General features: G+C 41.1%; 2 protein-coding genes across 4 annotated transcripts in view; one reads left to right on the top strand and one right to left on the bottom strand.

Moving 5' to 3' along the window:
* Positions 1–15,467, bottom strand: part of GALNT11 (polypeptide N-acetylgalactosaminyltransferase 11) — a 243,969-nt gene that overhangs the window by 177,374 nt on the left and 51,128 nt on the right. The window lies entirely within an intron of this gene.
* Positions 1–15,467, top strand: part of KMT2C (lysine methyltransferase 2C) — a 143,986-nt gene that overhangs the window by 112,581 nt on the left and 15,938 nt on the right. For all 3 annotated transcript variants that reach the window (XM_082192087.1, XM_082192088.1, XM_082192089.1), the window contains 9 exons: positions 716–2,502; positions 4,025–4,136; positions 4,519–4,597; positions 5,068–5,131; positions 5,795–6,027; positions 7,669–9,351; positions 10,532–10,744; positions 13,233–13,397; positions 15,052–15,193. In XM_082192087.1, the coding sequence (XP_082048213.1) occupies positions 716–2,502; positions 4,025–4,136; positions 4,519–4,597; positions 5,068–5,131; positions 5,795–6,027; positions 7,669–9,351; positions 10,532–10,744; positions 13,233–13,397; positions 15,052–15,193 (4,478 nt within the window). The remainder of the gene's footprint in view (positions 1–715; positions 2,503–4,024; positions 4,137–4,518; positions 4,598–5,067; positions 5,132–5,794; positions 6,028–7,668; positions 9,352–10,531; positions 10,745–13,232; positions 13,398–15,051; positions 15,194–15,467) is intronic.

Consider the following 15,467-nt stretch of genomic DNA (forward strand, 5'->3'; position numbering starts at 1 on the left):
TTCTTTATCTATATGTTTTAAGTGTTGGTTATTTTAAGTGACCCTTTAAAAATGTTCCGGTTTAAAATTATATCTCAATGTAATGCTGCAAACACATTAAAGGCTACACTCAATCACTTTATCAAACCTGCTGAACATTTGCTTTTCTGTGGAAAAACAACAAAGCAGGGGCAAAAATATATGACCTCTTCAAGTATCTTTAATTTCAAAATTGTTCTACAAGTAGGTTTAAATTCTTTAGTGCAAAATATATGACAGAACAAAGGTATGTTCCGGGCAGTAATGAGGCTCTATTGAGACTGTAGGTTTAAGAGCAGACTATAAATAATATATTGCAAACTTGTATTTCCTTATCGCAGTAAATGCTTGTTTAGCCCAGATAATACATGGATTAGCCTGAAACTTGATTTTTTTCACTTGTTTTTCTTGATTATTTCAGTAGTTATGTAAATTGCCTTAATTTAAACCAGTCCACTCTGTTTTGACACATACTCTGGATGTCATCAAAATATGAAGATAAGCATGTATTGCTACTTTAGATGTAATGAACATCTAGTCCAATAATTTGTTTCATTAACAGCCAGTCAGAATGTAAATTGGATGGCAAAGGTGTCACTTCAATTTATTCAAAAGATATAATATCCCACAAAATTGATTTGTTGTGTAAACTTTCTACAATGTACAATCCAAGTCAACCAAATATTTTTTCCCCCAGATTTGGTTTTTCTGGAGGTGGTCATGGTCCTCCACCATGTCAAGAAGGTTTCCTTGGGCCTCCCCAGCAAATGCAACGTGCTGGAGTTCCACCACAACTCAGAAGATCAATTGACATGCCTAGACTCCCTAACAAGCCACAAATGGGCAACCCTATTGGACTCTCACAGCATTTCCCACCACAAGGTATTCAGGTTCAACAGCACAACATCATGGGGCAGGCATTTATTGAGCTCTGTCACAGAGCACCCGAAGGCAGGCCAAGACTTCCTTTTAATTCCTCATCAGCTATTACGAACACAGTCCCCCAGCATCAACAACATACAGGATTTGTACCTAGACAGGACTGTCAAGGCCCAAGACACCTAGAGCCCACAAGACGTACTTCTCAAAGCCTAAACAATCCATTGCATGTGGCAACTGGTTTGGAGCATTTACCGCCAGGTCAGCAAGCTATAGTGAATCCCAACCACCCACCTGTATTAGTCATGTGTTCTTTAGGTCATCCACCAGTTAATGATGCTTTTTCAGGAGGTTCTTTGCCAACAGCAACACCTACTGAGGCAGCAAGTGACTTACAGATTCCCAACCAACCCACTGATGGATTAGAAGAAAAGCTTGATCCTGATGACTCCTCTGTAAAAGATTTAGATGTCAAGGACCTTGAGGGTGTTGAGGTTAAAGATTTAGTTGACGAGGACCTTGAAAATCTAAATCTAGACCCAGAAGATGGCAAAGGAGATGAACTGGACACATTAGATAATCTTGAAACAAATGATCGCCACCTTGATTACCTCCTAAGATCAGGCGAATTTGACATAATTGCCTACACTGATCCAGACCACGATTTGGGTGACAAAAAAGGTATGTTTAGTGAGGAGCTAGATCTTAATGTCCCCATAGATGAAATACAAGGCAAAGCAGAAGATACTCAGCAAAAGCAGCAGGATGAAAAACCTGCCACTCCTACAGCACTGTCTCCTCAGAAAAAAACGGCTGAAGTCAGTGAAATTAAAACAGAAGTTATGTCTCCAAACACATTAGAAGAAACTAAATCTGAAAGTGAAAAAAGAGATGTAAGTGTGGCATCCTCCGGCGCTCAGTTTATGACTGAAACAGAGTTACATGATGGAGAGGCAACAGCTGTGATGCCCCATAATGTGGAATTACCTGGCAAAACAAATATGAATGAGGAAATCACTGTTCCCAGCTCAGATACTGTTCCGGGCCCTGCTCCAACATCAGCTCAAGGTTCTTGCAATATCTCTGGATCCACTCCTGTTCTTACAAGTTTGTTAGCTAATGAGAATTCAGAAAACCCTGATGTCGGGCCTCTGGGCTCTCCGCCTAATCCACAGCCAGCAGCACAAATCAACCCTGTTTCAAGTATGCCGCAAACTTTAATGACATCTGCTGGTCAAACCATGGAAAATACTGTACCTAATGTGAACATGGTTCCACAAATAAGCCATAACTTCTCACAAGGGACGGCGGTAAATCCAGCCTTTATTCCTGGCCAGACAGCTAATAGCTTTGGGGCAGTGCAGCCTGGTAATCAAACTGTGCCTGCTGTAAATCGACCCGGCCCCAGTGGTATGCCTGGGCCACAGCCGATGATGATTCCACAAACATTAGCCCAGCAGCAAAATCGAGAGAGGCCTCTTCTGCTAGAAGAACAGCCTCTTCTGCTGCAAGATCTTTTGGATCAAGAAAGGCAAGAGCAGCAGCAGCAGCGACAGATGCAAGCCATGATTCGCCAACGTTCAGAGCCATTTTTCCCCAACATTGGTATGTTTTTGTTTTTTCTTTGATAATGCTAAGTGCGATAGAAACCAACAACCATAGACCGTATTTTTCCGTGTATAACAACAATTTGGGGTGACTCAAAATTAAGAAAATACACTCGGCACTATCCGTGTATAAGACGACCCCAATTTTAAACATTATTTTAACATAAAAAAGCCTAGTCTTACACATGGTAAAGTACGGTATTAATACTTGGAATGTCCACCATTTGATAAAATTTATTATCTCTATTGTGTTTTCTAATTTGTTTAATCTGTATGTAGAAAAAAAGAAAATAAAAATTGCAATAGGTCCGAGAGGTTTTCTGTTCCTACAGGGAAAGTGTGTATTCGGAATCCAATAGACATAGCTTGCTGAGCAGCTGAAAGCGTGGATTATAGAAGCTGAAATATTCATCTGGTGCCTAGCCTGAAACAATGCTGTCAACCTCAATTGAATTTTGGGGGTGGGGGGCTGCCAGTCCATTTTTACTGGCCCTCCTAGTATAGGAAGGAGGAATATGAGTGGGAATTTGAGTGAGAAGTAAAGGTGAAGGGAATAATTTGGGACAAGGTGCAGCATATTAGGTGTCTTCCACAAGGGGAAGAGCAAATATGCTTCTTCATTCTGCCAAACTCTGTTCATGTTCTCTATTTGCATATGCATTCAAGAGTGTGTGTGTTTCTGTTCAATTGGATTGGGCAAGCAGGTGCAGATCAGTTACACTGCCACTCCTTATAACCACATTCCCCACTGGTATATTCTGTTTCCAAACTCCAGTTAATATGTTAGTATTCTTATTGTCATTGTATATTCTTTGTTTTGGATTCAGAGCATGGTATAACATGCTCTGCAGGTGTGAGAATGGCAAAAACTTACTTTTGCTATTCTCATAAGGCCAAGAATGTCATGTTAGCAAGTCAGTTAGGGAGAGATCACTGCTCCAGCTCTCACTTCAATTTATTGAAATTTGTATACTCAGTTGAAGCAAGCCAGTAAGAGGAAATCCTTGAGGAAAGACTCTGTCATGAAGGCGACAGGTAGAGTAAAAACCTCAAAGCAAATACATGGGTAGGTGAAAGCAATCTACACAGTCCATTACCAGGCATCCTTCCCTCTCTCCCTCCAGCACTATGGTTACTTCTCTTGCAAACAAGGTATTATGCTGCTGGCACCAGCTCAGGGCTGGTATAAAGAGGGAAAATGGCACCTAAGAGAACTGCTTCTGTCTGAAACATTCCCTATGATGCCTATCAGCATTCTAGCATCAATCTATTAGAGTCACCCTGTCTTAATGTAGTTTGAACCAATTATTAAGTGTGAATTTCTAAAAGACCTATAGTAACCACATTAAATTGTCTTTAAAAATAATTGAAACGTCAGTGGGCCAAGTTTTTCTGTCATAATTATGAAACTTTTAAAAATGGGCTTCAACAGGTTAGCAGTGGTGAACAAATGATATGCTTCTCCACACTGGCTATTTTATATAATGAATACTTATTCTTCTTAAATTTTGGTTTCATAGATTTTGATGCAATCACTGATCCTATAATGAAAGCGAAAATGGTGGCTCTGAAAGGGATCAATAAAGTAATGGCACAGAACAATATGGGCATGCCACAAATGGTCATGAACAGGTAGGCAAAGATTGTGACTATTTTAGCTTCTCTTAGATATCAGCATGAGTTTCCGCTCACTGAAATTTCAGGTTATTCTGATAGCTGTTACCTTCCTTGGGAGATTAGCAAAGTAAATTTTAGCATTAATTTTACCATTAATCATTAATTTTGTGATTCATGTCATACACACAAACAGCTGTATTCCTCTGCACATAGCAATAACTCTGTGGTATGCAGAAAAGGGCAGGGGCTGGGAAGGTGAAGCAACAGACTGTGCATGCCCAGGAGCACACTGTTTCCCTTCTGAGATTAGTTTATATCAAAATCTCATATTATTAACACTTCATTAAGTTTAGCTGTAAAACAAATCCAAAATGTGATTTTATTTACCCATTACTAGATTTGCCTTTATGGGTCAAGCAGTGCCAGGAGTACCAAGTGGTGAAAGCCAGAATCTTGTCCAGCAAGCAATCACACAGGTAACGTGTCCTGAAATTTGAAGTAAAGCAGATTTTCGTAAGTGGAATTGTGGTCTAAAAGCTGCTGTGCTATAATGGATAGAGCATTCAGACAAACCTGCATCCATATCCACAGCCACTAATGTTTTCATGAGTTGAGTAAGTCTCTGGCCTGAAACCCTAGACATTTGAATTGTCCTTACCTGATATGAGCAGGTGAGTTGCACTGTTACACCTTATTGCAATGATCATCTCTTTGTCAGAGGAGCTCATCATCCCACAAGGGAAGCAGGATGTTTTCTGGACTGGGTCCATAACTATGCCACAACCTATAACCCAAACCCAGTAGCAGCAGCCTCTTGGCCACGTGTTGAATGTAGCCTGCGTGCAGAAATATGTTTCTTGTGCACAGATTCCCATTCCTCACAGCTTCAGAGCAACTGTAAAACAGAATTTTGTTTAACGCACTCTGTTTCTCCCCCACTTTCAAGGATGGAAACCTAACACCGCAGATGTCTAGGCCCAACCCTCCAAATTTTGGTCCTGGTTTTGTAAGTAAGTATAAAACTCTCATAAACTGATATTAGACTTTGAAGCCAACTCCATGGGCACATATTATATTTCAGAACACACACAGCTTATTTGCAAGCCTATTCAAAGACAATAATTGAATTATGACACAATTAACTGAAATATTCTGAGCCAGTGCATAATAAGCTTTTGAAATGTGACAACCTACCGAACTTATAAAATGTGGAAAAACCAGTTGCAGAAACATCTCAGTATAATTAGCCTTGCTTAGATGATAATAATATTTGGGTAATAATAACCAACCTGACATTCATTTTCATATATATTTTATATAAACCTATTTTTAAAAGGGGGAGAGAGATTTTGTAGCCCCATTGTCAGTTTCAAAGGAGTAGCACTTGATTCCTTGGTTAGGGTAAGAAAAGATTGGCCTTAAATTCTGCCTTGAAAGATGTTAATGCATACTTGCATGCTCCAGATTTTGTTGATGCTTTACATCCTCTTTTCTTATTTTATTCAAAATAATTTATTTTTTCTCTATTACAAAAAGAGAACGGTGTTAATACTTGGTGTGGGAGGCTGATACGAAAGAAAATCCCTTCTTTTTGAAATCAGTTTGAAAATGAGATTTGTGAAAGTTTGCAAAACCCATGGTAAGAAAATTGATTTGTTGTGTCTTATCCTTAGATGATTCACACAGAAAGCAATATGAAGAATGGCTACAAGAAACACAGCAGCTGCTTCAGATGCAGCAGAAATTCCTTGAAGAGCAAATTGGAGCACACAGAAAATCAAAAAAGGCACTATCTGCAAAACAGCGCACTGCAAAGAAAGCTGGTCGAGAATTCCCAGAGGAAGATGCAGAGCAGCTCAAGCATGTTACTGAACAGCAGAGTATGGTTCAAAAACAGCTTGAACAGGTGAGAGTTTATCAATAACTAAATTGCAAGTGTTGCAACAGCAACAATTTTAAAACTGGCAAAAGAGGTGGTAGCAATTTTTTATAAAGAAACAAAAGTATAAGATTCAGAGCCACATAAGTATTTTTAGATTTTCACAAACTCCTGAATTATTGTCACCTGTCAAAGCTATCATTTTTGAACAGGTTAGAGCAGGTTGCGGTATCCCCAAAATTTAAACCTGGTCTAGTCTAACCTTTGACTTGATTTTGGGACAAAAATGGTCTTGGCTGCCCACGTGCCTGGCCTGTGCCACAGAGCAGACAGAACAAATGCAACCATGTTGTTTCTCCTGGACCTCTCAGCAACATTTGATACCATCATCTATAGTACTCTTCTGGATAGCCTCTCTGGAATGAACTTGAAGATATGATGGACTGGGCCTTTTCTGGAGAGGCGGATCCAGCAGGTGCTGCTGAAAGACTTCTGTTTCCCTGTGCTTTTAACATTTACATGGAGTCAGTGAGAGAGATTATCCAGACGTTTGGGATGAGTGTAAATAGGTAAATATGAATACATGGTTATAGAGAAAAGCATAGCACACAGCTTTACCTTGCATTCCCATTTACTACCTGGGAGGTGGTAGAAATCCTGAACAGGTGTCTGCAGGCAGTTCTGGATTGGCAAATAAGCTGAAACATAATCCAGCTAAGATGGTACATTGATCCGGATGGTGGTTTTTAACTGGCTATGAATGGAGTTGTACTCTTTCTGAAGAGTCAGGTCTGCAGTTCAGGGGTTTTCTTGAACCCACTTTAGGTGTTCATAATGGGGCTTAAATAACCACACACAGTAGGGAGAGCATGAATAAGCACAATAACTCTGTCCCCCATCTCCATTGCCCTCCACATGTTCAAGGGTAACTATCTTTAGCAGTGACGCCTCCTTTACTTGTGGAGACTCCTACTCATTTTGGGACCCTGATTTTCTAGTTGCCCATGAGCTGGGGGCAGGGGGAGTGGCGCTACATTAATGTAATATAGTATAATACATACCAAATTAACAGATTTAAAGTCTATCAAATTTATTGTGGCATAAGGTTTCATGGACTAGAGTTCACTTTATCACAGGCATGAAGTGTTAGCCTCCATTGATAGTAGGCAAAGGTGAATAAATGGGTATAGAGAAAAGCATATTAATCTTTATTTCCTCTTGGCTAGCAGGGCTTGTATGTTGGGTGACGGCTCCAGCTAACATACCATCCCTGCTAAGCCACAGGAAATCTACCCTTCAGGTGGGTCAGTTGTTCTGTTTCCCTTCAGCTAGCAGGGATGGTATGTTAGGTAGAGCCATAACCCAACATACCAACCCTGCTAAGCTGAAAGAAATCTACCCTTCAGGTGCGCCAGTCGTTCTTTTCTTTGCAGCTCAAATGTAGACAATATAAGGAAAAAGAGTGAATTTATATATCACAGAAATGAATATCAGTTAACTAATTTTAAAAAAGAAAGAAAGTTTGTAAAATGTTGTGCCCGGTATTTTCTTAAATATTTTTTCATTGCTTATATGTATTAAGGTTTGTTTTTTCGCAGAAGTCTCCAGCTTAAGAAACAGAAAATGTACTTTTATGGGACATCACTTAATAACATGCTTACATTGTAGATACGAAAGCAACAGAAAGAGCATGCAGAACTCATTGAAGAATATCGGATTAAACAGCAACAATGTGGAATGGGACCCCATGCAATGATGCCAGGTATGCCTGCTCAGCCTGCAATGGTCACAGGAGGATCTCCACCAGCAGTGGGTCAGCAGAGTTTCCCAATGGTATCTCAACAGCTTCAGCATCAACAGCATGCTATAGTTGTTCCTGGACAACCCAATCCACCCAGAATGCCAAGTTTGCCTGGATGGCAACCGCCCAGTGCTGCTTCAGCACACATCCCACACAATGTACCAAGGATGCAACCGCCAATGGCACAGTTGCTGGTGAATCCTGTTACTCCCACTTCTGTGTCAGCTCCTAGCTCAAATGTGCAGTCAGGGCCACCACCACGTGTAGAGTTCGATGACAACAACCCATTTAGTGAAAGCTTTCAAGAGCGTGAGCGAAAGGAGCGTTTGCGAGAGCAGCAGGAAAGGCAACGAATTCAGCTTATGCAGGAGGTGGATCGGCAGAGAGCTCTGCAGCAGAAAATGGAAATGGAACAGCACAGTACAATGGGCTCAGAATTAAATGCCAGAACTTCTTTGCCTCAAATACCGTTCTTCAATTCAGACCTACCTTGTGATTTCATGCGGCCTCCACGGCCTCCTCAGCAATCTCCACAGCATCAACAGCAGCAGATGGGACCCATTATGCAGCAAGGACCTCTAAACTCCCCACCTCCTTCCAGCTTTCCGCAGTGTAGTGAGCGGCAGCCAGTGGGATCTTCCTCCTTTGTTCCCGATCCTCCCCCACTTCCAGACGGAAGTCCCCCTTTCCATTCTGTGAAGCAGCCACGTGGAAGCTTTTCACAGTACCAGGTTCGGCCTCAGTTTGCCACTGGTCTGCCTGGAGTTTCTCCTGGAACTGGCAGTGGTCCCCCCTGTGGTCAGGACGCCATGCCCCATGGAACAAACTTTCCTGGAACAAGTCAGTCTCTCATCCAGTTGTATTCTGATATCATTCCAGAGGAGAAGGGCAAAAAGAAAAGAACCCGAAAGAAGAAGAAAGAGGATGATGCTGAGTCAGTAAATACCCCATCAACCCCACATTCAGATATAACTGCACCCCCAACTCCAGTTGTTTCAGACGCTGTCTCCATCCCAACAGTTAGCACGCCTGGTGAACTTTCACGGCATCCAGGAGAATCGGAGGCAGAGGAGCTGCCAGGCTCATCACCTCCAAATGCTGCAGAGAGTCAGTCTTCCTTAGAATTGAAAAGTCAGCTCTCCGGTACTGATTTGCCACAAAACATATTGCCTGAGCAGCCAGGCATGAACCAGGAGACAGACAAGGACAAGACAGAGGCTTCTATGAGCATTCAGGAAATTAATCAGGAAAAGACAAGCGCTGATCAATGCCCTAGTGAGGCTGAGCCTAAGATGGAGAATGAAAATGGCATTAAAGTGGAAGAGGAGAAAGCTACGGTGCAGCCTTCCCCTTCCTTGCAGAATCAGGCACAACCTGACAGCATTCCAGCAGCAAAAGGGGAATCAGGGAACGAACTCCTCAAACACTTGCTTAAGAACAAAAAATCTGCCTCTCTTTTCAAGCAGAAAGCAGAAAGCAGCTTACAGTCAGAAGAGAGCGCTAAGGAGAGCAAATTCGTGGGGAAACGGGATCCGATGGAAGGCAGCATGGTAACCAATTTTTATTATTAACATCCAAACTTAGAGGGTATTGGAAATGATGCAGCATTGTGTATTTATTGTAAATTTATTGTAAATTTAAAACAGCCCAGCCGCTAAGGATATGCCCTTAAAAAAACAAAGGCATTACTGGTTGAACATGTTCCTCCTTCATAATCTTCTGTATATGGGCTTTCACCCCCTCTAGAGGTCATCAAGTAAAGCAGGCAATGGAGAAGCATGATTCAAAGGCAAACTCCACAGCCTTTGAATATATAGTTGCAGCATCCCAGCCTTTACGCGTGACAAATATACAGAGCTACTCGCAAGCAACTGTTTTAGTGAATATCCAGTTTAGATGTGAGGAGAAGCTTAAGATTGTATGGAAAATTATAAACCTCAGTTTTCCTTTGATGTGCTGGATTATGGTCCCTGAACAGATACTATCATAAAGCAGTCATTTGTTTATATTAGATAAGGAACGGCAAAAGTTCTTGTATTTTTGATTTTAAGGTTTTTTTTAGCACTTGAGTCACACACTTACTCAAAATAAGTTAGTTTGAGCACAGTAATAAACTAGTGATATTCATTGATGAAGATATTCTGCATCTTAGAAAGAATAACTATAGTCATGCTGAACACTGAATAATATATTTTGACAGCCAATTTAGTAATTCATAGCTAGCATATCTTCCAGGGAGTCACTCTTGTACATTCATAAACTCTTGCGCCTCCCAGAGAGAAACCTGCTGTTGTGAACTGATAATTGCACAATATTCTTGAAAACTGGATAAAACCAGTGCTTGGAAGGTTTTGCTGCCATTAGCACTCTGTTTGTATGTAAATAAATTATACTGATAATTTTAAAATGGCTTTTGTATTTGAACTTAAAGGCTATAATTTTTAATGACAGTGATTCTTGGTTTGACATTATTGGAATCTAAGATCAGAGAGCTTATTTGTGTCTGTGAAATATTACTGTAGAATGCTGGGGTTCTGATTTCATTAGGTGTGTATGCTTTGTCATTATTGCAGCCTGTCAAGAGCCTCTGGACATTGTTAAGCAAAACAACATGTTAACAAAAATACTAGGGCAGGAAGGAATCACATAGAAAGGGTGGCATTTCTCTAGCATGGGTGCAATTATATACTTCTAAACTTCACCCTCTGTTTCTCTTCACCCTCCTAAAAGCAATCATTAGGGAATCCATTGCAGGGTACATTTGGATGTGGTAACAGCCAGCTTCAGAGAGCAGATTTAGGACATGAAATGAAAAAACAACGAAATAAACGAACTCAGAGGGCGGGTGAGAAGGCAGCACCTCGATCTAAGAAGAGAAAAAAAGAGGAAGAGGAAAAGCATGCTATTTATCCTAACACCGAAACATTTATGCAGTTAAAACAGGTGAGCACTGAAGGGGTAAAGAGCTTAAAGACTGAAGATATATTATGTCACTGACTATACTGAGCACCGTAATGTTTAGGGGTTTTTTTAGTATGCTTGTTTATTCACAGTAGTTGATAACCTAGAAATACACGTATTTACATTTTTAAGTACACTTAATATTTGCCTACAATGCACATCTACATTTATTGTGATGCATGATGGTGCTGACATATTTGACTTGTTGCCCCCTGCAACATAATGTCAGTGTTTTAGGGATTGCTTATGCATAGGGTCTCCATGTATACTTTCATGTCATATTTCAGAATGATGACTAGAAGCCCCAGAAGCATAAAAGACACTGAGGGAATGTGACGGCATATATTTTTATTGTCTCTAAATGAGTGAGTCAGCACAGTTTTGATGCCACCATGCCCACTTAGATGTCTCTTCCAATGGTCCAGTTTTGTAATTCTCTCAAAAGGAACCCCCCAAGGGGGCTTCATGTATCAAAAACCAGGCAGCTCATGTTAGTTGATTTCAGATAACTCATCCAGCTGAGCAAAGTTAGGGTGAATTTTCACAGTTGTTGGGAGTGTTGATGAAAGAATACAGCCAGGATCATGGAGAAGAAAGCAAGGAGACTGAGAAATGGCAAAGTGAAAGACACTTGGTAAAGCCATAGGGCTAATGCATAAAAGACGAAGAAAGTGTCTGATGGAAGGTAGGTAAAAATAGTAAGGCTTGGAGGTGAGACAGAAGAGGCAGAACTATTGCAACTTTCCAAATCATCATGAAAACATCTTTTTTTTTAATTTTACGCAATAAGCTTTTAAAACAATGTGTGTGTTGTTCATTTATCATTAATAGAAGGTTGGGAAACAGTTGCTGTGCTTCACGGTTGGAGAGCCACTGTCCTGATGGTCAAAATAAAAAAATTCCTTCCAGTAGCACCTTAAAGACCAACTAAGTTAGTTCTTGGTATGAGCTTTCGTGTGCATGCACACTTCTTCAGATACGCTGATGGTGTCCTGATGGTGTCCTGATGGTGTTAGTTTATTTTATTTGAGAGCAAAATCTGCGAGTAAAAATGTGTTGGTAAAGCCTGCTTACCTCACAGGTAGAGTGCATGAAAGGATGTAATTCCATACCTTAACCTGAGTCGGCAGTGTGATGCAGCAGCAAAAAAGCTAAAGGAATTCAGAAGTATAGCGTCTAGATCAAGGGAGGTAGTAGCACCAATCTATTCTGCCTTGGTCAGCCCCCCAGTTCTGGGCGCCAAAATTTAAGAAGGATCTTGACAATCTGGAATGTGTGCAGAAGTGTGCAGGACAACCAAAATTATCAAGGGTCTGGGAACCAAGCCTTATGATGAACAGTTGAAGGAGTTGGGTATGTTTAGCTTGGAGGAGACTAAAAGGAGATATGATAGTCATCTTCAAATATCAGAAGGGCTGTCACAGGGAAGGTGGAGCAAGCTTGTTTTCTTCTCCTTTGAAGGGTAGGAGACAAATCAGTGCTTGGACTACTGCAATGCGCTCTACGTGGCGCTACCTTTGAAGGTGACTTGGAAACTGCAATTAATCCAGAATGCGGCAGCCATACTGGTGACTGGGAATGGCTGCCGAGACCATATAACACTGTTCCTGAGACCATATAACACTGCATTGGCTCCCAGTACGTTTCCGAGCACAATTCAAAGTGTTGGTGCTGACCTTTAAAGCCGTAAACGGCCTCAGCCCAGTATACCTGAAGGAGCATCTCCACCCCCATCATTCAACCTGGACACTGAGGTCCAGCTCCGAGGGCCTTCTGGCGGTTCCCTCACTGTGAGAAGTGAGGTTACAAGGAACCAGGCAGAGGGCCTTTTCGGTAGTGGCGCCTGCCCTGTGAAACACCCTCCCATCAGATGTCAAGGCAATAAGCAGCTATCTGACTTTAAGAAGACATCTGAAGGCAGCCGTGCTTAGGGAAGTCTTTAATGTTTAATGCTGTACTGTGTTTTTAATATTCAGTTGGGAGGCGCCCAGAGTAGCTGGGGAAACTCAGCCAGATGGGCGGAGTATAAATGTATTATTATTATTATTATTATTATTATTATTATTATTATTATTATTATTGTTATTGTTTCAAATTACAAGAAAAGAGATTCTGACTAAGCATTAGGAAGAACTCTGTTCAACCATGGAACGGACACTACCTTGTGTTTTTAAATAGAGGTTGGATGGCAGTCTATCAGGGATTCCTTTAGCTGTGATTCCTGTATTGCAGGAAGTTGGACTAGATGACCTTTGAGTTCCTTCCAACGCTACATTTCTGTGATTCTGTCTGAAGTCCTTTATGTAAAGTGCTTGAAAGACTATCCTCAAGGCTAGTGTTCAATAAATGAGTTTTAAAAAACCTTGGGCTTCTAATGGTTACAGTTATCTTAGTGTAATTGAGTGGAAATTTACAGTTCATTGTTGCATATTGCTAGTGAAAAATAATTACTACTCATCTTTTCCTACAGCAACTCTCTTTGCTGCCTCTAATGGAGCCGATAATTGGAGTGAGTTTTGCCCACTTTCTTCCTTATGGCAGTGGCCATCTGAATAGTGGAAATCGCCTTTTGGGAAGCTTTGGTAGTGCAACGCTTGACGGGGTATCAGATTACTATTCTCAGCTAATCTACAAGGTGTATTTTTTTTCTACATAGATTCTCCAAATGTTCTATACGAAACAAAACATTGGGATCCAGCAGTAGTTATACCATGGTGTTTCATGAGACATGCTGGATTTTAAAAGATTTCATTTTTCTTGTTCTCCCATTGCCAACTTTATTATTGTTCTTCTTCACTGGAAAGTGGTGAGGCATATTTAAAACAGAATTCTGCTTGTGCAACGGGACTTCCCCTCCCATACTGGCAGACACGGGGTGGGGGGGGCGCAGTTCTGATGCACAAGTGGAAGTCTAATGCCGTAGTGGAACCACAGCATTGGATGTGACCCATTACTCACACTGTAAATATTTTTTATTCTATAACTATCTTTTGAAACTGATGCAATTGTGAAGGTTGTAATCCTAACCTTTAAAGTTATTTTTTAAACAAAATTCCCAGCGCAATGCAAACACAAAATAATTTGAAGTCATAAAGGACTGCTTAATTTGAAGGATAGTGACTGTCCTTCCTTTCTCGTATGTATCACTCCATTTATTAGAGGCAGAAAACTGCTTTCTACTGAGTCAGACCATTGGTCCATCTATCTCAGCATTGTATACACTGAGTGGCAAAGGCGCTCCTGGGTTTCAGACAGGGGACTTTCCCAGAGAGGGGATGCCATAAATTGAAATGTAAAGCAGATGCTCTACCACAGGCTTCCTCAAACTCGGCCCTCCAGATGTTTTCGGCCTATAACTCCCATGATCCCTAGCTAGCAGGACCAGTGGTCAGGATGATGGGAATTGTAGTCTCAAAACATCTGGAGGGCCGAGTTTGAGGAAGCCTTTAGATAGGTGGTGACTGATGAGAGGATCTCCTTGGCTATGGTGCATCAGCTTAGCACAAACATATGAGCATGTGGGCTCCCATAGAGGGGATTGTGGTTGCTTTGCTCCCCACTGGTCCTTCTGTTGTTCTGCTGCCCTGCACTGAACTAAGGCCTGTGCCATCCAAACCCAGGCTTGTGGTTAAGTTCTCCTGAACAAACCGTGAGCCATAAACCATGGATCAAATCTTGCTTACTACTTGTAGTTAGTCTGGAGAGAGATAAACCACAAGCCCAGCTGCAGATGACAGGCTAAGGCCAATCCATGGCTTAGCTCACTGCAGTGCTGCAGCAGAATGAGGTGTTTTTTTTTGTTCCTTCCCAGCCAATCTTCTTGTCCAGAACCCACACACATGTGTTTATGCTAAGCCGTGGTTCGGCTTAGTGTGATGTGTGAACCAAGCCAGCCACCTCAGTTCAGGCATAACTCCAAACGTGACCTGCAAATTATGGTTTGCGTTTGCCATGCAAAATCGAAGTTGATCAAAGCTTGCAGTCCTGGTTTGCAGGTCAAATGCTTCAATATAATAGTAAGCTATAGTTTACCACCAAACCCAGCAACTGACTTCTTATTCTGAGTATATTATCCTTCCAGATTCATTCTCATAGCACCAAACCAGGTTTTGTGTTTCATCTGAACCAAGCCAGTGTGACTGGCAGATAAATAGTTGCATTATGTATGTGCAGTTGTAAGATAAAAATTATGTGCATTCTGTTGGACCTTTTGTATGTAAGATACATAACTTATCATGTACCAGATAAGCTTGCTGAAAGCTAACTTTAAATTCTTTCCTCTTATGCAGCAGAATAACTTGAGTAACCCTCCCACTCCTCCGGCCTCCCTCCCTCCTACACCTCCACCTGTGACTTGCCAAAAAATGGTAAATGGATTTGCAACCACTGAAGAACTTGCTACAAAGGCTGGAATGCTTGGAGGGCATGATGGTAAGTTTTCACATGTATGCCAGAGTATGCATTTTCAGTTTTCAGATTGTCTATAATGAAACACGGGGCTTACTTTTTTCAGATTTGAAATCCACTTTACAGCAGAATGTTTTGACTTTTTGTTATCATTTCTCACAAAATGTATAGGAACAACTTTGATGAACATTTTGTGCATATTCTGTGCTTACATAATGTATATATGGCCAGTATAGATAGCTATATTGTTGGTCCTGGAATGCTGTACATCTAAACATTTTTGAAGATTTTGGAAGTT

Source organism: Podarcis vaucheri, assembly GCF_965113315.1.
Source record: "Podarcis vaucheri genome assembly, chromosome: 12".
In the NCBI taxonomy this organism is placed as follows: domain Eukaryota; kingdom Metazoa; phylum Chordata; class Lepidosauria; order Squamata; family Lacertidae; genus Podarcis; species Podarcis vaucheri.